The 25,710-nt window shown below is 36.0% G+C and overlaps 1 protein-coding gene across 1 annotated transcript; it reads right to left on the bottom strand.

The window, feature by feature from the left end:
* Positions 1–1,120: 1,120 nt before the first annotated feature.
* LOC140147292 (uncharacterized) lies at positions 1,121–20,424 on the bottom strand. The gene is given in 6 exon segments (XM_072169071.1): positions 1,121–5,070; positions 5,718–5,943; positions 6,983–7,147; positions 12,411–12,464; positions 12,467–12,503; positions 20,368–20,424. Coding segments are annotated over 6 exon segments (1,092 nt in total). The 3' UTR covers positions 1,121–4,517.
* Between the last annotated feature and the right edge of the window lie 5,286 nt (positions 20,425–25,710).

Genomic DNA, 25,710 nt, shown 5'->3' with positions numbered 1-25,710 from the left:
ATTCCTTTACTCATTTCCTTTCCAAAATGTATAGTTTTATATACTTTGGACATACAATTCAGAAATAATGAAGCTCGAAAAGGTCCATGTTCTCTCCCATTACTCTGCCCTTAAAAAGCTTTTTATTCAAATCGCTATCATACCAAATGAGGTATCAAAATACGCAGAACAAAATTCTCTATTTATCACTGCAGTCATTTAGTTTTAGTGTCTTTAAGAAATGACTTTTGTTTTTCAAGTGATCGGATAAATTTTTGCCCGGCATTTGTGGCTCAGTGTATCAACGTCCATTTGTACGTAGCACTGCTTCAGCATGTTTCGTGCAGAGGTGACAGTACTCCAGTACATTGGCAAGATCTGTAACACAGACTATCTTTAACAACCTTGTTTGCTTTATGGTAATACTTTGCAGTGTCTCAAGGTGGCATGACTTGTTAGAAGAATTGGATGATTGTAATAATCTGGCCTTGGGGAAAACTTATGTTTCTGTTGATCAATCATAGATTTTGATCCCAGAGATTTATTTTCTCCCATAGTTCAAAATAATTGAATGAAACATGGGCTTGTAAATTTTAAACCAAGCTTGTTTTCATAATCAAGGCCCATAAAAGGTTGATTCCTTGGATCCCCTCTGATCTCAGATCAATGGTATTAAACAGGAACCAAATAATAAAGCCTACTGTACCAGTCTCAGTGTTTTTGTATTCGGGTTTCAAGTGTTTGCTAGCATAAGAATCCAAATGGACCATTTTGTAAGTTTTTCTCCAGTAATCTACTTCATAAAGTCCAACATAACTTTGCTCCTTATCTGGACCAATCAATTTGCATTTTGCTCCACTTTCAAATCAAAATATTCGATGATCATTCACAGCAAGCATGATTGCATGTATCCAGGGTGGTAAGAAAACATCACAGGTCAAAGGGGCCCAAGAGATATGTTTACTTATCATGTGCATGCACACTAAAACTTTAAATGGGCACCTGAATGTTGATTCCCAAAACACTGCACACTACCCTGGGGCACAATACCTCTTCAGTAATTCTATTCCAAGCTTCTCCCACATCTTGCCCTGTTCCACTACCATGACTACACTTGCAACAACAAAAAGCGAAAGACATATTTTTCACGTGTGTGTGTTGGTTTTATTATTTTTTTTCTTTGGCATAGTGTACATGAGATAAATTCACATAATTTACAAAGATTATATACAATGTACAGCTAATGCAAACTACACCATTTTGTTTTTTAACCAAAGTTCCATAGAATGCACATTGCACAGTCATTTAGTGCTTCAAATCGTACATCCCTTCTCAAACAGTGCGAGGTTTACTTCATGTAACCTTACACACTTCATATATACAAACCACTTGGTTTTTTGCACCTTAGTGGGAAATTCATATCCATACAAAAATGTATGAATATGAATTCTAAAGCATAACATTATTTTTTTTCCTGAGCTTGCGACTGACCAGTCAGTGCAAACAAGCTCAGTATAAACATTTAGCAAAAAAAAAAAAAATCTCAACCATAGAAAATAAAACAGGGTTGATCATGAAAACTATTAAAGTACCAGTATCAAAATCCATCAATTTTCAGAGATACATGTTAGTGGGAGGCTTCCATCAAGTTCATGGCTATCCATTAGGATCACATGTGCTTTAAATCTGGAATACAATTGATCTATATTTTTTCCAAGAAACATGTATTCTAAAATTAAATAAAAAAACAGTCTACTATATTGATTTCATTTCATCGCTGAATAACATGCTCATTGATTATTACACATTGGCATGAAATCAATGGGGTCCTAGGGCATTTGCCAAAACCAAACTCCAGTAAATCACTAATCCATTTTTGTTGACTAACAAGAAGATAAAATTTGTTATTATTCAAATCCAGTGTCAAACCAACACATTGAAGTTACTCGGCTAAAGTAAATCGTTAGCATGCAAAATATAAAATATAGTATCTAAATATATAAATATAACTAATATACTTTTCCATCTTGTTTTTGTCTTATTTTGTGTCAGATCACACTGGACTTGTCAAATAAAAATATTATATTCTTGTGCCTTCTGCAGCAACCGTTATTCAATTTCTTCCCTTACAGTATTAATGACTATACATTCTGTTTGCATTTAAAAATTCAGTTTGGATGTACATTATGTTAAACAATCACAATACATTAGATCAGCGATGCAATGAAATAAAAATATACTGATTTCAAATAACGGGCTTTAAAAACCCAACTTCAAGATGATTAATTTGCTTATTAGAATTATTAATCAAATCACATTCTATGTGATTTTTTAATATAACATTGAGATTTCTCATTGATACAAATCAATCAATAAAAGTGCAGCGGTCTACTACATCAGTGGAATATGCAAAGTTCCTCTCAGGAATACATACAGCTACATTCATAATCGGCAAGGACACCTTTTTAACCTCAAAATTCAGTTCCATTTTTAAAAACGAGGTGAAAATTTTCATGGGCCAGATGTTCACTTTGCTTGTAGTTCCTAAATTTTAATTTTATCGTTCGGAAATTTTGAATGATAATCATTTGTCATATCCTCCAAATGATTTTCTTCTAGGCTTGCATTTGACATCCTTCACTGATGTAGTAAACCAAGGCATCCAACAACAGAATCTCATATACATCGTACATGGATAGTGTATAGTACAAAACCCACCTACTGTTCTTATATTTCATTCTCGGACACAACATGTACATCAGAAAGCAATGCGTGTGTCCCACAAGCAAATGACATTGTAAACTATACAAGACACTTGAATAAATAAAAGCTAATTGCGCTACAAAATGTTGTAACTGAAGCAGCCAGTCTCCAAGATCAGAACTTCTGCCGTGAAATGGCGCCAGTTACGTACATCCGTGTCCAACACTCAAATATAGGAACAGTAGTGTAACTTATATTGGTTTACATATAAATTTCGCATACTGTATCTTAAGATTAATACCAAAATCAAAAGATACTTCATCATCCTTAACAATCAAGCACTAAAGACACCCTACCTCCCAAAATATAAAAATAATATTGCAACTACTCTTTCTCCTCAACTGCACGATAATAAAGCAGAATGCTACTTTGTACATAAAATTCACCTGATTCTGTTCAGGGCAACAAATGCCAAACATTTCTGAATCGGTAATTGATCTAATCTGCAAGGTTTTACGTTGTGTGAAAATGAAGTGTATACATATGCCTAGATACGTATGCAACATGCTAGATGTAATACTAAAGCTAAGTACAAAATATGGATGAAGATGGGCAAGTTGTACATATTATACACCAATGTGGATAAAATGTTTGTTTTTATGAAGTCCGGCAATTGGAGAAGTGTTCTTCAACTTGAATCAGGAGGGACTGGATATTATCACTTATCAGACACTCCTTTAATCTGCCAGTAACATGAATGCAATGTGCAAATTCATACTTCTGACCTCATTATAAAGTGGTTCACTTCAGTGGCCATAATAACCAAGCCAAATATTTAACCTGTCATCCTTATATTATTGACCAATGGATCACAAAAAATATTAATATGCACTTTGTGTTCAACACTAGCCAAAGCATGAATAAGATCACAATAATTACAGATTTTTATTTACCCAAGCACATCTTTCTTTCCATAAATATAATACCAGATTAAGTTCAAATTTTTAAGCATGTTTTTTTTATAATGGTTTAATACTACATAAGGTTTTGTATAGGTTTATTCACTCTACATGGACAGAGTTGCATGTATACTACAATATCCTTTTAGAGTTCACCTGATCTATATAACATAACTCAAGATCTAGAAATCTACATTCTGCTTTACAGACATTGATTTGTCAAAGTGACAAATCATAGTTGCTTAGTTATCGAATATATTGAAATAATTGCAAAACAATCACCTTGGTCATTCAGAATTTAACTGAAAGATTAATTGGTAAGCATATAAAATATTTCAATCACAAAACCTGTATAATACAAGCACAAATTGGTTGTTTTGTTTGAAAAAGGAAAACAAAACAAACACAAAATACAAACTTGTATAATGTATTGTATCCCTAAGCTTCGTTTCAGCACATCCATTTTTTAAATGTTCTGTTACAATCACGTAATACATGTAGCTCACTTTCTTAGGGAACTATGTTAGCAAATCACATAAATATTATGTGTTTAATGTGGAAAATTAAGATTACAAAGACACTCAACTTCATTGAAGCAAAACTCATCCTGAAACATATTGACAAAAATAACCTCATCACGACAGAGGAATAATTCGATGAACACAAACTAGTTCATGTGCATTGATTCTCATAATATTTGTGACATACTAACTGAAAGTAGGAAATCACATTGCGTGGTTGGTTGTTTTGGCACGTTCCTCTAGCAGTCAATGTTGCGACTATTGCTACTAACGAGCTTCATTCATTCCCCTGGTCGACTTCATGTGGCCCAACTTCATAAAATATAGGTACATATGGAACTTTAAATAATCCCTGTCACCGTATGCGCGTAACAAAGCTATATCCACTGGGTGTAACATGCATGTCTACAACTGTAGATGAAGAAGCACTGGAGGCATCCGACGGTAAATCTGAGTCTACCTCTGGTGTCTCGGCGACATCAGGGGCATTGTCCTGTGAAGAAGTTGCAACATCCGAGGTACTACATGGTTCACTTTGCACATGATCGGCGATACTATCAGAGTCTGAACAAGCACCAGAAGATAATAAAGCTGTATGTTCGGCAGCAGGTGTAGTGGAGTTAGGCACTGAACTGGCAATGTCAACGTTTTCTACGGGTGTTCGAACTGGGGAGGGTGGAACAAGAACCGGAATCACTCTGATCAGAGAGGATGTTGGTGTCATTGTTCCCTGGGAAATGTCCGGTGAAATTTGAACCACCTGAGTGTACGTAGGGGGTGCTTCATCTGAAGAAGAAAGTTGTTGCGAGTTGTGGAAAGGGGGTGGGCTTTGTCCACAATATTGGCAGTCTCCACTGCTATTGCCACTGGTCTGAATTTCATGTACTACATGATCTCTTTCCCTGTCCCTGCATCGAGAGGAAAAAAAACCAAAACGAACCATAAGTTTTATGAATGCAAAGGATAAGATAAATTAATTTTAGAATTTTATAACACTTTCTTTCTTTCCTTATTTTTTCCAAGCAAATGACTTTTTTTTGAGGTCTTTCAATATAGAAAATTAACTCGTACCAAATATCAAATTACTCAAGGATTGTTGCATGGTAGACTTTTAACATTAATTCTTTGATTAACCCTAATAAAATACCACAACGATAATTACTGCGCATGCATGAATGCCAGCTGATGTGATGATGCACTTCCTACCCAAGCAACAGCCATATTTTAAGCCTGTGATTGGTCAGTTCTCAAACAGTCACACTTACTCCATAGCATATGGTCATTGCATTGTACACTTGTGTCAATGTACAGATGCAAAATATAAATCTGTTTGTATCCAGTCATTGAGAATTCTTTATTCGGATCATTACCATACTTTTATGTCCCCTCTTTTCAAGCTTGAGCCAGTTTTGCTTTATTTGTGTTGAAAGCTTTCGTTCTTTATTAAAGAAAAGGTTGATTTTTCTTTGGCTAATCTCTCAATGAGCTCTTTTTCAAATAATGGTCAGTGACCTACGCGTTTTGCTTTAAGTCTAATGCAAAATGTGACACTTACCCTGACGCATCTAATGGTACCTCTACATCTGGACTGGTACTACTGTCGCTACTTTCACTTGGGCTACGCGAGCCTGGAAGACATGTCTGTACTGCTGTGCTACTATAGGTACTAGGGCCTATGCCAGTGGGGGATGGCAAGTAAAAATATGTGTAGGGAGGGGGAGGAGTGTTGAATGAAACTGTATCGCCAATTTCAGCATAGCTTGGTAGTTTGCATGGCGGAACTGTGGAATTAAACAAAGAAAATAGACACAGGAATTAATATTACAAGTTGAAAAGATGAACAAATTTCTTGATTTCAAATATTCTTAAATAATTAAAACACAAATATATAGCTTGCATTTGATTTATTGCAGAGTCTATGAGGTTACAGCTGAAATGTATACATCAGCTTGCTGTTTTATGTTATTTGTAAAACCGTTAAAAATATGTGGTGTAATCAAGCAAAATCAGTCTGAAGTCGGGCATTCAGTTTTTTACATGATTGTACAAAGCTACATTTAGCAGAAAACCCCAGTGAAATTGAACTTAATGTTCCAAGATAATGAACAGTTGAAGTGTTCCATGTAACATACTAAGCATGTACGCAATCATGTAAGGCGTGTGTGCATGCTTTCTTCAGTACCTCACAATGTGCATGCAATGCATGTTAAAGCAAAAAAAAAAAAAGTTGTTTGCTTGCCCTCAACCGACCGACCCTAATTTTGGAAATCAGAAAAAAGTGGGTTTTTTTCTATTTACTGTACAAAAGAATACCGACCCTATTTTTGGAAATTCCTGAATTTTTTTTTTTTTCTTTCCAAATTTTTGCATTCTGAAGATGTAAAAAAAAATGTATTTTAGAGCTTGTGTTCAACATTTTGGTTGTTTTGTAATGTTAGTTGATTCATTTTAACAACAAAATTGTCTCATTTTTCATATTTTGAGCCTTAATTAATACAAACAGAGTTTGCTGGTGATTAAAAAAAAAAAAAAAAAAAAAAAAAAGAAATCCCGACCGACCGACCCAATTGTTAAAATTCATTTGAGGGCAAGCAAACAATTTTTTTTTTTCTTGGCCTTATCGCAGAGCCTTTGAGCTTGGCCAAGAATTACCTAATTTACCTGTAGCTTAAAATCTTTTTAATAAGCATCAGTGTAATGTTAACATGCTTTGTATTTTGCTGTCTTCTACACAAGCATTTTTAATAAATGCTTTCTGAACTTCTGGTTAAATTAAAAAGGATGGGGTAAATGACTTGGGTATGTTAAAAATGTACTTACTTGGTGTTATATCTGGAAAGTTGAACCCTCTCAAGTTGCCTCGTAGCAAATCCTGAATAGAGCATGTTCTCTCGCATCGGTTATCTCTCCATGGATGGAATCGCTTTCTTTGCCATACACAGAAACCTATGATGAATACAATTAGAAACCATACTAGCCAGAACCCTGCAGAAAGAGGGAAGAAAGAAGAGGGATTGTTAAAATGGATATATTTTAAGTGTAACTACAGGAGCAATATATCTTGAATCTTTAATAGTTGAACCAGTTGCCATCTTTTGTCAAGTCTGTCAGCAATACACAATTTATACATGTATTGAGCACATTCAACAATTAATATTTGGCCATCAGGATTAAATTATCAGGGATCAAATTCATACTTATGTGAAATGAGCAAGGATTTAGTAAGATCAACAATTTATTTTCATTACTTTTTACAACCCTGACAAAACAAACCTGTAGTAGGATTTTTAAACAGGTCAAGGTTTCACAGCATGCTTTGAATCCATCCAGGGTTGAATAAAATGAGTGGATCCAGGGAGCACAATCCACCAAAACAACAATGAAAGCAAGTGTTTCTGCCACATTTGTTCTGGTGCATGACCTGCTGGCTCCTGGCTTTCAACATCGACCTTGAGGACCAGATTTGAACCAATAGGCAGATATTATTGTTTACAACTGGATCACGTAGATGGCCCACACCCACATTATGAATGTGATGTAGACTGTTGAATCATACATGGTATCAAGAGAACTCAACAATGACATAAAAATGTATCATCTGCCATCCAGGTTTGCTCACGGAAATGAACCAATAACACCATACCTGGTGTAGTAGAGCACAATGCTCCCCATATTCGTCCTTTGCCCCGTGTATTTTGATGGATCCCTGGTTGGACAACATGCTACACAAATTTCAGCTTGTATAGCAATAGCAATTTTAACAATGTAAACATGTATGCTTTTAATGTCATGAGAATAATCGCCTAAATGATGTTTTCGTCAGAAAGTGCTACGCAAATTCTTACAAGTAAATCCTACGCTATGGCAACACCATACTCTCCCACCTAAAATACCAGAATAATAATAATTGTGTACCGTACACATAATAATCGAGATGCATGTTAACCATAATATACAAGAGATAAATGTTGCCATACTGGTCTTACATAGGCCTACCTATTTAATATTGAGGTGATATTTGCATAAATTAAGGTGGTATGCCTATTTGTCTAGGTCAGCCCTCACCAGCAGTTTTGCAAGGTCCTGGCAGTTTTGCATAATACTGTTGTTGACTAGGACAATCAAAATATCATTCATACTCGTTAGAAAGCACTTTAAAATATTAAAGTTCTATCCTTGCAAAGTATAAACCAGGTGCCCCCCTCCCAATTCCTACTTTACCCAGGCTATTGGAAGACTATGGAGTGACAAACACATGCAGCCCCTTGGAGGTCGTCCAACCCCTAATAGAGGTTGATGGCCTGATTTATCTTTGCTGTAATTATTAACAGGGGCCCCTGGGGAATCAGCTGATAAAGCATCTGGACATGCTAGCACATGCAACGCATACACACTGCACTATTCTGCACACAGTACAAGCTGAAGTGTATACAACATGTAGTATAAATACATGCAGGCAGAAAATGAAAAGATGTAAATATTTATAATAACCTTTTTGCTCTGTTTTATTTATACATCTTCAATATAAACAACCTATGTTTTGTTTATTATGGAAAAAGTTATTAGTTTATTCCAAATACTATAGCCATAATATAAACTTTTTGCTCATTTCTATAAATTTTCAATAGATGCATGAACAGCATGTATGATTTCTTTATTTTATTAAAATATCTATGCAATTAAAATTATTTAATTTTGAGGCTCGGTTTATCTAAAAAGTCATGATTGATAGATTTGAACAAAGCAACGGAACACTTTTTTGCAGAGTATTCTCTTCTAGGGCCCTGTTGTTGGGCTACTTTATCAACACATCTGTGCAAGTACTTTTACATGAACATCTCTGACATATCAACCTTACTTTTTAACCCAACCTACTTAAAAACTATGTAGACCTAAAACCATGACAAGTTGACAACAACAGGTTGATTTTCATGCACTTCTTGTATACCAGAAGACATGTGGAGATGTTGGAACGTTAAGTTACGCATGTTAAATGCACACCTGATCCATATAAACGTTTTACAATTGCAGTACTCGCAAGGCATTTGAAACCTTTTTTTCCTTTCTTTAATTAATGTCAACAGTTGAAAGTAACATGTTCTCCAGAAAAAAAACCTTCCCCTTTCCACTGCACTGGTAGTGGTACAGGCATGTTGACTTCCATCAATTTCTGATTCGGATGTTTGTACATAAATGTGAGTGGGAGGATAGCATTAATATTAGGAAAAGGTTATCAGGCCCTCTATATTCCAAGACAAAATGCTCTTTCACATTTAGAATGGGATATCTTGCACTTGCACACACCATGTGTACTCATTTAATCAGAATATTAGTTTATGCCAGCGTGTGGCTATTAGTAGCTATACAACGTTTACGTAAAATTTACACTGTAATATGTAATTTCCTCATAATATCCTTGACTTGAGAGAGTGTGTCTATGCAGGAGTCGCATCCAGGCATGCCACTTGGTGCTACTCCATATGGTTGTTGCCATTATTCTTATTAAAAGCTAAACATGCAAGTATTTCAGTGGAATGAATTTTCAGTGTCATGTAGGACCTACACATATTGTTAGTGCATTATTTTACAATTGATAATTTGTCTAAATTTATAATTCTTTAAAATGCAAATCTGAGTTCTGCCATCAACATTGGATAACACTATCATTCATTGGACAAGAAATCTTGGAAAAGTTCTGTGACCATCCAGGGCCATCTATTCTTCAGAATCCGAATCACCATGACAACTTCACTGTAAAAATGCTAATACTTGGCAAAGTGTGATGCAGGGCTTGGTCCAGCCAATGTGTCTGCTGTGAGCACTTTTCCTTTCGAAAATCTAATAAAGCCATTAGTTTTGAAGAACAGCTGAGACATACATGTACTGGAAGGCGCAAGTTGGTACATTGTACAGCAGCGGAAAAGCCAAGTCATGTTGACATTTTAATGTCTTGCCTATGGTTTACTATGTTTAACCAAGGTTTAGCTTAAAGTTTTTGGCATCCTTCTTTCAAAAAGGGGTTAAGCCAGCAATTCAGACAGTTTCCCTTATGGAGTTAGATTCCAAGTTCATCAGGCCCGAGCCGCCCGATGTAACCTTCTAAAATGTAAACCCTTGTAGCCCAATATATCTGCTTCCCCTAGCACTATAAGCACTGTGAGGATGACATTCTGCCAGTATGAAAAACACATGAGATATAATTCTGCAGCTGCAGAGTTGCCCAATAGTTAATTCTGTAATGAAATCTGTTGTGAAAATGGTGCATGAAATTTTCAAATTTCACAACTTTGGCTTACCATTTCCCACAAGGATCACAAAAATATTTGAAACTACATTATTGAAGTGCTCAACTGATATTGCACACTGAACTCATTCCAGACTAGTCACATTTTTTACCCGAGGTAATAAAAACATTTCCTGGAATTAATTCATAACTATGTTGAATTTTCCAATAGGGACTAGTAAATAGTAGGCCTACTACAACAAGTAATTCTAAGCATCTGACTTTTGCACCAAACAGGACTGACAGACTCTCAACTCACAAACTTTACTGAAGTTTTGAACTACCCAACACAATTCACTTTCATGAAAAGTTCAAATTCAATACACAAGAGACCCTTGCAAGCTGCTGTAGCATTAGTGCAATGCCCTGGTTTAACATCATTAATGTGCTAACATGATGCCTTTCTTATGTAGCCCTTCACCTTAGCAGTAGAACAAAACACATTTTCTTGAGAGCGAGCCAAAGATGCACAATCAAAGGTGCACAGCTCCTGCCTGCAGATTCTTGTTTTGAACAAATTTACAACTGAACAGGTAGTATTGAGATATTTTTTCCTGCAAAATTCAAATACAGAATCTTTTCATAGTGGTGAAAGCTTGCCATTTATTAACAATTACATGTATCAGATCCCGAATGCAGCAAAAGCATTCTTCTAATCTTGGCAATTCATTCAAAACCAGGGTTCAAAACTTATCTAGTAGAGGACTATGTGCATCACACATACCTGCCTACAAGCGATCTTTGATTTGTTTTCTCCATACAATTTTTAGGTACTACTCACATAACAACATGATGTTTAAGGGGAAGCACGTCATCAAAATAAATAGGCCTATGGAATATGATCAAATAGGCAGCACAATGCCTGCAAGATGTGGAAGACCTTGCTGAGCAATTGATCCATGGAATTTCTGCTCATCCCAAGCCAAGAAATACGTGCCTTTACCTTGTTTACCGTCTACAACCTACACAGGCTATGGCAACAGTGTCATGACGAAAGCCTAGAATTCAAAGTAAAACCCTGGGACTTTGCAATCATGTGTAACTTGGGAAGTACTATTTCAGCCTGTGGCCTATCCGAAAGTGCATTTGGGAGGAAACTGGGAAATTGGCAGTCATTGGAGAGACGTGTAAATCACGCCTTCAAGTGATTCTAATCATTCTGTTGATGACCAAGTAGTTCCTTTCCATGCCATTGTCCCGTCTATTACCACGGAATGATTTTGCCAACCTATTTTTGTATGGGAATGCAGGTTAATGACTCCGATGACTACGACAACGGGCTGCATTGCACGCTTGAATCAAGGTCCACGTGCTGTCTATATCACACCACCAATCAAGGAAGCACCAGGATGACACTATTAATCCAGCAAAACTGAAGCTGTGGTCATATCACATGTTGACAGATTATATTGCACACAATTAACTACCGCCTTCAAACAAATTAAGAACACTTGTATTGTAATTATAACCATCGCACATTGTTTTTAAACAAGTGGCATTATTTTTAAGGTATGACGTTATCTTATCCATAGACTTCCTGAATTCATTTGTCCACCAGATACAATTGTCCCGAAACAGACGTCGATATAAAGTGTCCTTGTGTTACGACTTTCATAGTGCACCTCACTTGGCTCCGGAGTTCGACTTACTTCCGGCAATTTTTACCGAAAACATTATTTAGGTGATGTTCTTACGATATTAGCATGTTTACATTGTAAAAATTGCTATAAGCCGAAATTTGTGTAGCATTTTGCTCTGCTAATAATAATTGAATGCTGCTTGTCTCCTACATGTAGTATCACACTGATGCAACACTTTTCGTAGATCGTATTCTGGATACTTTTTAGTAGTGAGACGTTTTACATTCAAACAATATTTTCCCACTGAATTGTTTGGTTACATCATCACCATTTAACATGTACCGATGACTACTACCAAACAATTTTTTTTTCATGAAATACTTACACCATAGTTCATAATAATATGTGCAGCATTCTCCATTGCCACAGCAATGCCCGTGTCACACCAGTAACCTCCCAGATTGCAGAATTCTCTGCCCTGTAAAAATGACACAAGAAAAGAACAAGCATTGTTAATAATAGGTGTTAAAAATACAAATTCCATGTACTTTCATGCCAAACTCAACTTCCATGAAAACGTATAGGCCTACATTATTGCTCCTTTCCAATCAAGCAACGTAATTTTAAAATTGTAATTATTATATTCACACGGACTACAGCCACACCAAATTACCCCTGAAAAGTGGTCTTATAACTTCCGAACCCCTATCCTTAAATACAAGGACAGGAACTGGCGACTCTGTAGGCCTATCAAGTATCATGTCTTGAAAACCTCACATGTGATGATGTAGAGCCCAATATTGACGACATGTAGAATGTGTAGTATATAATTCCCTAGGTTTTTAACGGTCCGCATGGGACTTGTGTGTCTGCATTAAAATTCCACAGAAGCAATATGCATGCGCTATATAACAGGCTGGGTTGAGAGGAAGAGAGTAATGCCCTGAAGATTCTTGCCAGTCACTTTCACTGACCCCAATCTAGAATACTGTACTGTATCCGTTGATGAGAAAGTCCCTTTATTATAACAAACACAAATTCAAACTGGTCTAAAATTCAAATTCATGACGTAGAATGTTTTTCATACCATGAATTTATTGGCAGGTTAGCTGTAACTATAGGACCCCTCCCTGTATAGTCAGAATGGAGGCATAAAAACAAATCATGTTAATAATTCTATGCCTTCTAGTTCATCACACTGTTTATTGTTTGTATCATATGTTCATTGTTTGTATTTAAATTAGTTCAATATTGTTTTATTACAATCAAATTCCACACATGTATCTTACTATACTGGTAGTGGTTTAATATCGTGCACAGTAAGCATCTATGGCAATTCAAACCAGAGCAGTGTGTACCAGTACCAAGAAATTTTAAAGCACTCTAATCCTACATTGCACAAATAACGCCCTTGTGCACCTCAACAAAGCTGTACCTTTCACCTTTGCCCTTCCCATTTTCATGGGGGTTTAAACCCTTCCCTTGCACAAGGTAAGGACCCAGTGAAAATGCTTGGAGCACAACACCTGAGTTTAATGCAAAATCTAATATGCCGGATATTTTTGCTTTGCATGTTTGAAGAAGTTACTTTGGGACAAGTTGAAAGTGGTCAACATGCAACCTATTCCATTTTAGAATTAATTTTTTTTTAATCTCACAATTCAGAGTCCAACATTGGGTTCACTTTGTCAGACAGTCCCTCACCTTCAGCTTGTAAATTATACGAATTTTACTATCAGATTAAATACAGTTGTTTAAAAAAGCAACTGATAAGCCCAGTTAAAATTTGTTTTCATTCTTTGTCATATTCTGGGCCTCTATTATTATGATATGGCATGGTCAAATGCACAGTAGCGTGTTGCAGTGACGCCATTACCACTAAGTACTAAACTGTACAATAGCAACCTCAAGCGTCTTGTTTGTGAAAATTCAACACACGCGAGGTGGTGTGATCTAAAATTCTATTGTTGCCTGTTATCACAGAGACCCTCCCACTTTTGAAAATTAAATGATAATTATTGGCCAAAAATTTGTACATGCAAAATAATATCAAATAAATTCTTGAAGTGGGAAAATATTTTATAAATAAACAAAAGAAACATAGCAAATAATAAGCCTGCCTGCATGCATGTGACAACAAAATATTAAAAAAAATAAAATCTTTCTAAATTCTATTATTGAATCACTTGTAAACATTACAGATCTTCATTTAATGTGTTCCTACAGTAAATCTGGACCATATCTACCATAATCTGGCACATCTCTCAGCCTATTTGTTTTGTCTGACCTTAGACTTCAAGTTCAAAAAATCAGTTCTTCCCGTCTAGGATAAAAATCATGCCACTTGCTGAACTTTGAATTATTTGTACACCTTTTTAAAGACATTTTAACTTGTAATTTGACATCAAAATGTTGCTCTTTTGACAGCCCATTAAATATATTATGAACATAGCAGTTTTATAATGGCGCTATCCCATTATCAATGAGCATAACATGAAGATTACACTCAATGCATGTCAAAAAATGGAATAAGATTTAATTCTTGATGCAACAATACAAACCACAAAACCACAACCTACTTGCACAATCAGAGGAAATAGAATTACCCAAAGAAATTAGGGAAACACCTCTTGTGGTTTGAAAGTTATCTGTTCACCTACATTTGACATCCAGGATGACAACCGCTTTTCAATGTAACAACATTTTGAAATTTCTCATCATTGCCATACATCCCATGGAGAATTGAATCCCCTTGGTTTTTATGTCTACCTATCTGCAGAAAAATGTTGTGACATGTAGTAGATGGACCCACTACGCTAAGCTATCTGCGTCAGAAGGACCCCCTTGAATTTCCGAATACAGATGATTCCTCAATTGTAGTATCCTCTACTATTACGTCAAATTGTCACGCAAACACACAGGGAGTCGGTCAGCCCGACTTATCAAGAAAATAAGCTTGTGCATCTAGTTTAAGCCACACAGCCTATGATGAGCAGCTACATGTAGTGAACTCCTCTATAGACCATCATCCATCGCAGAAAACTGTATGCTCACTCCCCATGTGCATCTTACTTCAGCTAAATTACATACCATAGATTGAGATGAGGAGCGTGGGAAAGTGCCCCTGCATGCAGCATGTGCTTGGTGTCGACGATAAATGGAAATTCAAATTTTTACCCAATCACTTCAAAAACAAAAGCATGCACTCAATTTAAAAAAAAAATGTTTTTATCGTATTCAGTAGTTGATGGTGACCATTTGTCAAATTGAAAGAAATTGATTTTTTTTTATAAAAAGGACCAAAGTTGTCCCTGAGTGGTGTACCAGAGCAAGTCTCAAAAATTTTGCCAATGGTATCCAAAATGTTGGCATCTTCCAATTCGTAAAAGTGTACTACATGTATACATAGCCAAATTAACATGCAATTCTTTACTTGATACGCAGTACTGTATATTTGGATGGTATCAATTATAAAGCAAAGATCATCACCTTGCAATCTGGACAGTACATAAATATAACCCAGAAGAACATGATTTTCTGCAGAAGAGAATTTTGAAACCACTATTCATGGCTGCAGCTTTAAGCCCCTATACACATTTTCAGGCGAGCTATATTGCTATTTAATGTAAACTAATTTAGATCACAACTGCTGCACATTCTGGTAACATGTTTCGTCAATCCATAACCGCTATTTAAAAATTCTCTCCCCTGTGCTACCATACACATAAAAAATGAATATTACATTGAACATGCTTGCCAGAAAATTTTTGAACATCACTTCAATCTAAACAAATAATTTCTCCGAGGGGTTTTAGTGCTTCACTGAGCACCAACTTGATTGGTCACTCAGTCAGGGCTCACCTGTATGGAACTAATTCCATCCTTACCAACCAGTCACTTTGCACGCTATATTTAGCTGTAATGGGTCAAGGGTTGCCAGGACCCTAGCATAATGAAATGCACTAGCCAATAGGGGGGCTCCATTTCCAGTACAGCTGATGCACCATAGCAACAGCATATACATGACAGTTTCACTCATGACTTGGGGGAAATTAATCCAATACTGCTGATCAGCTGGTTGCTTTTGACTTTTAAATATGACTTTGAACTTGAGACTGAACAAAGAGATAATAGAAACATAATTAGTAATACACACAAAGGTTTGCCAGAATTTTGGTGCACACATTTGACAAAGAGAGCAAGTTAAAATATTCACATTGTATGTTAATTTGTTTTGTTTTCTGAATCCTTGAAAGAATTGTTCAGTGCTTTATGAATTCAATTGAATGATGTATTAATTGAAATGCAATGTGTTAAAATGAAACCTGATTTGGTCCAGGGTTTCACAAAAGCACCTCAATACTGGTACTATGCTAATGCAGTAACATGAACAGTATACAATTAATTATTTTTTATGTATGATGGACCCTTCTATTTTAAAGGGTTTTTATTGTATATTTCCAATGTAAAAACTGTTACATGTATGTTTTAACTTTTCCCCTCATCCACCAACATGTTGCATTCAGAGAAATTATCAACGAAACATTTAGCAAAATGAAAACACTTATCTGGTAAGCCTTTCCTCTGTTAAATCAAAAGTTCGATAAGATAGATGCAATCTAACATCTGATGTCAAACCCTGGTCAAATTGCCTCTTTGATGATTAAGATTTCAAGCTATAAATGGGCTATTTCATTATAAATGACAACATTGAGTCCCAAAAGGGGTCAAAATTCAAACTCATTTATTTCATGCAAATTCATTATCATTTCAAAGTTCAGATGGTGTGTCAATAATTCTCAAAATATTAGAGCGTCAAACCCTCAGGAACCATTAAAAAAATTAAATTGAATTTTTGCTGTGTAAAACATAGCTGCCGTCTGGAGGGGACATTTTTTTAAACAATTTAATACACAACTTTGAAAGAGTATATGTAACCAACATTGGGTTCATACTTATTCATATTTAGTCTGTAATAATTGTTGTATGTTCCTTTACACTTCAGTGTCTTAAATATGCCAGTTTCAATATAAAACAATTAGTAAATTGATACTAATCCAGATAAATGGTGCAAAATTACTACATATTTTAAGGATAAACTTTATCTTCACATGAAAAATTCATGAAATAGTCATTTTGTCCTGCCCAATAGCTACACTGATGCATAAGTGAGTATTCTGCGTCAATCTGTTGTACTAGTCATGGAAAACCTAAAATAAAAGACCCCTCCTGTGTCATTTGTTCTGGATAGGACACATTTTTTAACACATAATAAAGCTTTAACTTTAACTTTAGAAATAGCTGCATCAATATTATTGCATAAAAGATCCCCAGCATTTAAAATCCACTACAAACAGGGTTAATATTCTGGTTAAATTAGGAATATTGCAATTTTTAGCTAACGAAGTTCAATGCAGAATAATATCATATGTGTTCTCAACAACTGGACAATAATTTGAACACTAAAGTGGTTTGTAAGCATAATTTGCAATAAAATGCAAAAATTTCTTGTGGGTTTGGCTCTTTGAAATTTTTATTTTTTAGTTTGTTTACCAATTCATGGAAATGACATAATTGTGCTGGAGAGGACATTTGTTAAATTGCAAACAGAATCGTGGATACAGGCTTGCAAAAATGCAACAAATACCAAATCATGTGCCACCTTGGTAGAAGGAAGACCACTCTTCCTCTACAAATTTCACATTCTATGATATAATCCTTCTTATTTCAACAATTAGTAATTAACTTCAGTTCTGGAGAGGACAAATTTTAACGCGGAACTGTGGTATCAAGAACAAGTGGTCTACTGTATGTAAAATAAATGAATTCCTCAATCAGTGCCCTGTCCCATCAATTGGTAATATAACACAGATTATACAGGTAGGGTAAGGGTTTATATTTCCTCTTTAATGTTAACAAAAATGGAGGCATGAATTAGAGAGGACACTCATTTTTTTATTTAACGCAAAATGCCAATTTTGCAAGAATCTACGGAATTTTAACATTTTTGCACCAATTTTCACCATTCAACTTGCATGATGTTCCACACATATCATATTTTCATTGCAACAAGCACATTGCCATAGAATGTACCTAATTTTTCAAAGAATTAATTCAGAATACATGGGCAAAATGAAATGGGACTCCAAAATTGGGTTAAAATGTACCTTTTGGCAATTTTTTTATACATAAAATAGACAGAATTCTGTAAAAATGCTCATGTAGCTTGTAGTTTGTGGCATACTTAGAATTAAGTTAATAACACTGCACTATCACCCTAATTATATCAACCAGATATGATAAAAGCCATTTTTGTGAACGTGTCATTTATAATGAAATAGCCCAAATACAAACTAGTGCAAACAAGACATGTACTTTGCTTGGGCACTGGATAAAGAGGATATTAAAATATGACCAAACCAATTTTTAGCAGGGCCTGTCACAATCCCTTGGTGATCTACCAGAAAGTTCATTCTTGGGCTTCTTGGAAGATCACAGAGCAATGAACTCTTGGTCTTTCTCAACTGAGATGGCGCAATTAAAAATGATTTTAGAATAGATCAAATTTGAATACCAATAGTATACATGATTTTATGTAGGGCACAATGAGGATCACAAATTAATTAAAGATGTAAGCCAAAGAAAATTACAATTTTATAACAGAAAGTAATGCTAGCATTATATTATTTTTTACTATAAAAATTTTCATTGTTTTTGTGCATGTTTAGGCCAATTTCGAGTTTATCGTCACTTTTTTTTCCCAGGTTGGTGAGGTGACTTTTTCATTTTTCATTATTTCATCAGATTTCATTATTGACCTAAAATGCGTGTTGATTTAAAGCAAAATGGAAATAAATGCGACAAAGAAATTTTCACGAAAGGTAGGGACTAGAAAAAATAGAAAAGAGCTTGGTTTTGCTTCCAAGTTATGAATTTATATGTTTTACAAACAAAAATATATGTTTCCAATTGCTAAAACTGCTAAAAACACTGATACTTTGAAAATAATGAATCATTTTGGCATTTTGGTCTCAAAAAGTGACGTGGCGGGGGACGATAAACTCGGAATCGACTTTCACGCGCCTTATGGTGCAGAGATCTATAGACAAGAAATATTACTTTATAAACTAAATGTAATGTAAAATAACTGTCACTATAAAAGTTAAACAAAGAATTCCGAATCAGTGTGGATAGACCCAGCGCTTTAACCCAACTACATGTAAACACATTTATGATTTTGTTTCACTAGCATTGCCTCCCAAGTCATGATGAAAGTTCAACCCACCACTTTTCTTTATTTGGTAAAATTGTTGTTTGAAACCCTTCTAAAGTTTATCATGCATCATGGCTATGATTTCCATCTATAAAGATTATTATAAGGACCTAGTCATAGATAAGATCGAATCACAAATCTATATTTTCATTTAAATGTCGCTTTACACATGTACCAATTATTGACATGATTACATAACATAGTGGAAAATTCAGAGCCAGCAACAGCCCCTGGATTGGTCAGTACACAATGGTCTATTTGATTGGCACCTCTACTTAAAATCCAATTGGTTGACTGGGATAAATGGATCCAGGGGTTGAAAAACAATATGAATGGTGGTGTGTTGATATTTTTATCTTTTACACAACACATAGTTTGTACATTGTAGTGGAGTTGTTTGATTCCCAGGGCCAACTGATGCATATCTTTAATGTTGGCTTTTATGATATCATTTTATTTACCTCTAAAATTGAATTGCTAAATTATCAGCTCTAGTAAATGTGTGGTGCCCATGTAATAAAATTACTAGAAAGAAAAAGAGCAAGGTTTTACTAACTTGATGTGGTGAAACAAGTAAAAATGCAGACTAGACGGTAGGGGGGGGGGGGGTGAACAAATGTAGACAAAGAACACAGAAGCAGGTAAAAATTGATAGCCAAAACTTCAGTGCACCTAATAACCAGTGATGAAAATCACTTGTGCACATAAGCAGACATGACAAGCGAAGTTTGATGGCCAAAATTAAGAATTCCAGATCACACTGAAGTGTTAGGAAATCAGTACAAAAAGTATAGGCCTACTGGAACAAATTATGAAAATCGCTATGCACGAAAGTAGACAAACTAAAACCGAACAGACAGAAAAAACAATTATTCTTGTGTGCAACCAGTGAATTACGCACTTGCATCATACCAAATAAGAGCTGAAAATGATAAGAGATAGTACCTTGAATAAAGCATCATACCAAATAAGAGCTGAAAATGATAGAGATAGAACCTTGAATAAAGAGCCAATCTCTCTCACTTCCATGAGACCCAGATAAAATGGAACTAAAATCGCAGGAACTTACCGATGCACTTACAATATTTCCTTCAATATTTCCTTTCTCCTCACTGTATTTATTCATTGTCACAATAATATATATCCAGCTAGAATCAAACTTTCTCAATTTAGTCAATGAACTAGCCAAGTGTTATTGAGCAAGTTGTTGACAAGTTTCAGCATTATACCAAAGTACCCGAGTTCCCATAAATAGCAGCATGACACAATAGGGTATTTTCTTTTCAGCTATTGTGTTTCTTTTTCAATTCAGGCACAGCTCAAATCAATGGACTGCATTTAATGAAAGGCAAAGGTAAACCCACTTAGACCTTTTAAACTTTTACAATAGAAGGATAGTCATGTGAGGACTTGTTTTTCATTTCTTTCACAATCCTCTCTACTGGCTGGACCAGATATTTTCTAGGGTAGGCCCATATGATTTGGGGAAATCCACTTCCAAAACTGAAATTGGAAAATCCCATGCCAGTATTCAATATGTTTTCATGCACAGTGTAAGGGGGTACTACACCCCTGTGGTAAATTTGTGACTATTTTTGCATTTTTCTCAAAAAATAATAACACACTGGTAACAAAAGTTATGTAGGCCTATATTATTGGGGCAAGGAATCCAATTATTACACCGAAATTTCAGTGAATCAAGACAAGCGGTTCAGTATATATGATAAGAAACGAGGTACATCCTAGCGGTACCTTATTTCTTATCATAAATAACAAACCGCTTGTCTTGGGTCACTGAAATTCCAGTGTAGTAATTGGATTCCTTGCTCTTTAATATACATAACTTTTGTTACCACTGTGTTATTAGTTTTTGAGAAAAATGCAAAAATAGACACAAATTTATCGAGGGGTGTAGCCAGAGAGAGAAAAAAACCCTTTATGATCTATAGTTGACAAACTTATCCATCACAATCTTCAGCAGGGGTGTAGTCCCAGCCCAGGTGACATGGTGGAGGGGGGGGGTGCCAAATCGTTTGATTGGCCATACATTGATTCAGCGCACCTCTCCGAATGGTGAAGTCAGTACAACAAACTATAGCTACACCGTCCATCTACCAAGTCCTCAGTTCTCATTGTTGATGTTCAAATTATTTGGGCTACATGTACATTAAGTCCAGCAGCCAATGACACAACACACTGAACTTGTAATGACCCTGGTCAGACCCACAAAGATTGCTTTTAAAACAATTGCAAACTCTGGTTCATGGAACTTGGTGTGATCTAGACTTCAGGAAAGGGCAAATAGATAACAGTGCTATCAACAAGTACAATACAAAGTAATCAACACATTTACAACCATGACCACACTCCTTGATTATTTCCTTTGAACTACTACCAGGGTTATATGAAGTTGCAGTTGTACATTGGCCTAAATTTATCTGAATACAATGCAAATCCCATTGACTGAGGTTGTTGTCACAACTATAACTCACAAGGCTGAATACTTGGCTAGGAGTAGCATTTATTAACTAACTATACATAGTTAAAAATTTGTTGGGAGTACAAAATCAGTTCGGACTTAGGAGAAATTAAGATGCATGCTTTACCATGAAAACCATCATGAACTGGACCAGCTTTATTGTCGGGATATTTTGTTCATCAAATGTTTGGAGTTGCCCCTTTCTACTGTAAAAATACAAAAGCCTTCAAATTCAAATGGCCCCACAAAACAATAATTGTTTTTCTGGCTACAACACTTGGGTCAAGAAACCTTTTACCAGGCAATACACCTGACACCCAATTTCTCCTTAGCACGCAGAGCAAAATCATCTGCCAGCATGGCAAGGCATGTTGAAACGTGAAGCTATTTTCTCTGTCGATCGTGCATGCAACGTTGAATGGGTTAGCACTTCCCAGGTCGATTGTATGCTAATCAGATGGTACACTACAGCGTTTCTATTTGCAGAGAAAACGGCTTTCCCTAAATTTTCAGCACCTTTTTGCCCCGTGGCCTTGAAGTTGATGAATGAAATCAATGAGGTTTACTACTATCAGAAACCCTAACTGTTTACATATAAAACGTGTACAAAATTCAAGCAACCCAAGTGCCCAACCGTATTTTTCATAATTTGAGCATTTGACAAACTTGCTAAACAGTAGAAATCCTGACCAGGGTCACCCCATTCACTGTACAAACATCGACCAGCTGACTGATTTGAATAACAAAACGTGAGCGTCCTTTAAAAATGTACGTAAACAACTCATGTGTTCAACGAGAACACGACAGGTTGATCACACTTTATTCAATAATATTTGTTTGGTAAACAATCAATGGCAAGTCCACAATCATGTTAATCTTGTCAAGTGTACCGTTAGAATTTCAAGTTGTTTCAAAGGTGTCAGACTCTATAGTATAAAGACAGTGAATTGATCAGAAGAGCTATGAAGTAGTACTTTAGTATAATCCTCCATCTTTTCAGTGAAGTTTGACAGTAACTCATTCTGGACCGAAAAATCAATTTAACTTGTGCATAAATAGGCTGGACTTTAAACTTGCATTCACATGGCAGGCTTTAAAAGTCATTCCTAGAGTAAAACATTTTGCAGCAAACAATTTATAATGTGTGCAGCAAGTTTATGCATTTATATATTATGTAACATTTTTGAAATCAGCACCATAGCTAGGAACAAAATACCCTGCAAACAAGGAGGGCCGTCATAACATAGGCTAGCTGATGTTTTGATTTGAACATAGATTGTAGAAAGAGGATTTGAACAGGTTGCATTCAATATCTGACAGGAGTAAACAACCAGCCGTTACATGCCCTGGAGGCAAAACTAGTCCTTTTAAATCTATCCACTTCGGTGCCCTGACCCCTAGCCCTGCGAGGTTGTGTCATCAGGACCGCGACACTCCGGAGGACAGCAGAGGACAGAAAAATGTGACTCTCCTGCTAGTCTCCTACACAACCAGTTAATTATGTTTTTGTTCATACCGCATACAGTCTGGCCCGCGCCCGAGACTAGCAGGAGAGTCACATTTTCTGTCCTCACATCGGTATAGGCCGTCTGCACGTTAATTGTACGCGGAGTGTCGCTTCTCTACCTTTATTTTCTCTGGTGTCATGCAGTGTATGCCCAGCGTATTAAGAACAGTAGCTGGGGGTTTTACTACGAAATACGCCAAGCCGTAGAAGCTAGAACTGAGAAAGCACATAATTTATGAAGCGCAATAGAATGTTTCTTAAAAAGATATTTGCAATAACAGCAAAACAATGTCACTGTCAATGTTCTACTGTAATCATAATGTCAACCACACTGACCAGGCAGGGTGCAGTGACACTGACAGTCTCTACGGCAATCGTTGCTCAAGTACTCTGTAAGGTTGCGCAATGGAGTTGTCAGCTCTTTGTTGAGAAATGTTAAGAAAACGGCTTTGTTGCTTCAGAAAACCTGGAATACTAGCATCGTTGACCCGCTGAAAATGCTTGAATATTACGGGCGATGAAACAAAAGCTTACAAAATGGTCAGAACTATAACAATTTCACTGAATTCTGAGGTTCATGTCGTGACTCACCATCGATCAGCTGATCAGAGCAGACGACGGTTCGCACGTATAAATTGATACCTCAAGTACAGAAACATCATGAAAGTATCGTTTTTACTTGGTACATGAGATAAAACGTCAACCAAATAATTGCAAGCAAACATTTCAGAGCATAATATTTATATTTCGTGATTTTCGAGATAAAGGAACGTCCATCATGTCCATCTTGCATCATGGCATGATCCGATATTGCAGGTCTGAACTGGTCGACACCAGTGGCAGTGCAGCATGAACAATGAATATTAATCGCGTAATTTCATGGAATAAATTGCCCTTTTCAGCCAGAATTTCAAAAAATAAATTGATGCAAACCACAGTACATAGAAACATCACCAACCATACCTGAAACATTGAAAATCAGTAAATTTTGCTTACCTCTGTGAGTTGAAAAAGCTGAAAAACAAGCAGCAGAGCTAGGACGATCAGCTGTTCCATAGCCATCTTTCTTTCTCTCAGTGTCACAATGGTAGTGTTGCAACATCGACAGAGCTCGATTTCGAAATAACGCCCCAACAACAGGAGACGAGCCTCCAGAATATTCCATTATTCTGATTAGGGGTGTGCATGGTACTAATAGCGTTACGTTTCTCAATGTGTAAAAATAGGGTAGTAAATCTTCTTGGACAATCAAATCCAAACTCATCATCATTCAAGTTTTCAAATATTAAAGTAATTCTACAACATAAATAAGGTATTTGCATACCAATTTTAGGCTAAATAATGCAACATACGGCATTTCATCAAATGGTGTATAAGATCGCAGATAACGTTCGTACCTGAAATTAAAATACACTTGGACGAGACCACACATCAGCCCATCATGTCGTCACCCGATTTTCTCACAAACAACCCTTGTACTAATGAATATTCATATTTGAACAAAGGGACACCTCACTGGCCATGCTGGCTGCGGTTTTTAAAAACCTTGCTGTCAGAAAAACATGTGTAAAAGGGCATCTTGTTGTGTGTATGTATGGGGTAGGGGAAATGTCTTGTTTACCGAATTTTAAAAAGCGTGCCCATGCTATTTTTAGCAGCGTATGTTTGTGTACAACTACAACTGTACATGTACCTGTATGTGTATGAGAGGTGTGATTCCAGTACCTCATCATGTTTTGCACCATTGTGAATTTGTGGTAGGCATTCAAACTCATTCAGGTGCATTGGGGTTGGGGGGTTGGAAATCTGATTCTGCAGCTCACATTTGTACAAAATATGCCCCAAATTTCAAAATGATATGTTATTAGAATATTGTTACGTTATAATTATATGAAATAAAAAGACATATGCTAAACCCGGGATGCTAAAGCATTTATTTTTAATCATTCCCGTATTTTGAGAAAATGCAGTGCCAGTGTTTATGTTTTTGAAACAGCCCTGTCAGTCATTTTCAGTGATATTGTTTACAAATTTGCAATAAAAGATGTAAACAAACCCTGGTTCACGGACCTGTGCATCAGCTGGATAATTTTAGGGACCTGGAGCCAAGCTAGCTGCATACAGTTTGCAACAACCAACAAATTTATCACTCAGTACTTTAATTTGAATATCATGATTATGTTTCTTGAGTAAACAGCAGGTCAGAATAAAGAGTTCAGTTCTTTTGGCCAGGCCAACCAAACAGTGCTTTTGGTAAAATTATAGGAAACCTTATAATATAGGCATACATATGTCCTATATATTGCTATATAGGCCTAGGCCTACTATTATTAGCTATTACTTTGTTAAACAACAGCACCAAGACTCAGCCTCAGATCAGTAGAAAAGTACCACCTGCACCTGCAGGTCCTGTAAAATTGAAAATA

Source organism: Amphiura filiformis, chromosome 3 (genome assembly GCF_039555335.1).
Source record: "Amphiura filiformis chromosome 3, Afil_fr2py, whole genome shotgun sequence".
Lineage (NCBI taxonomy): Eukaryota > Metazoa > Echinodermata > Ophiuroidea > Amphilepidida > Amphiuridae > Amphiura > Amphiura filiformis.
Note: the sequence above shows the minus strand (reverse complement) of the source record. Positions and strands in the feature narration are given on the sequence as shown.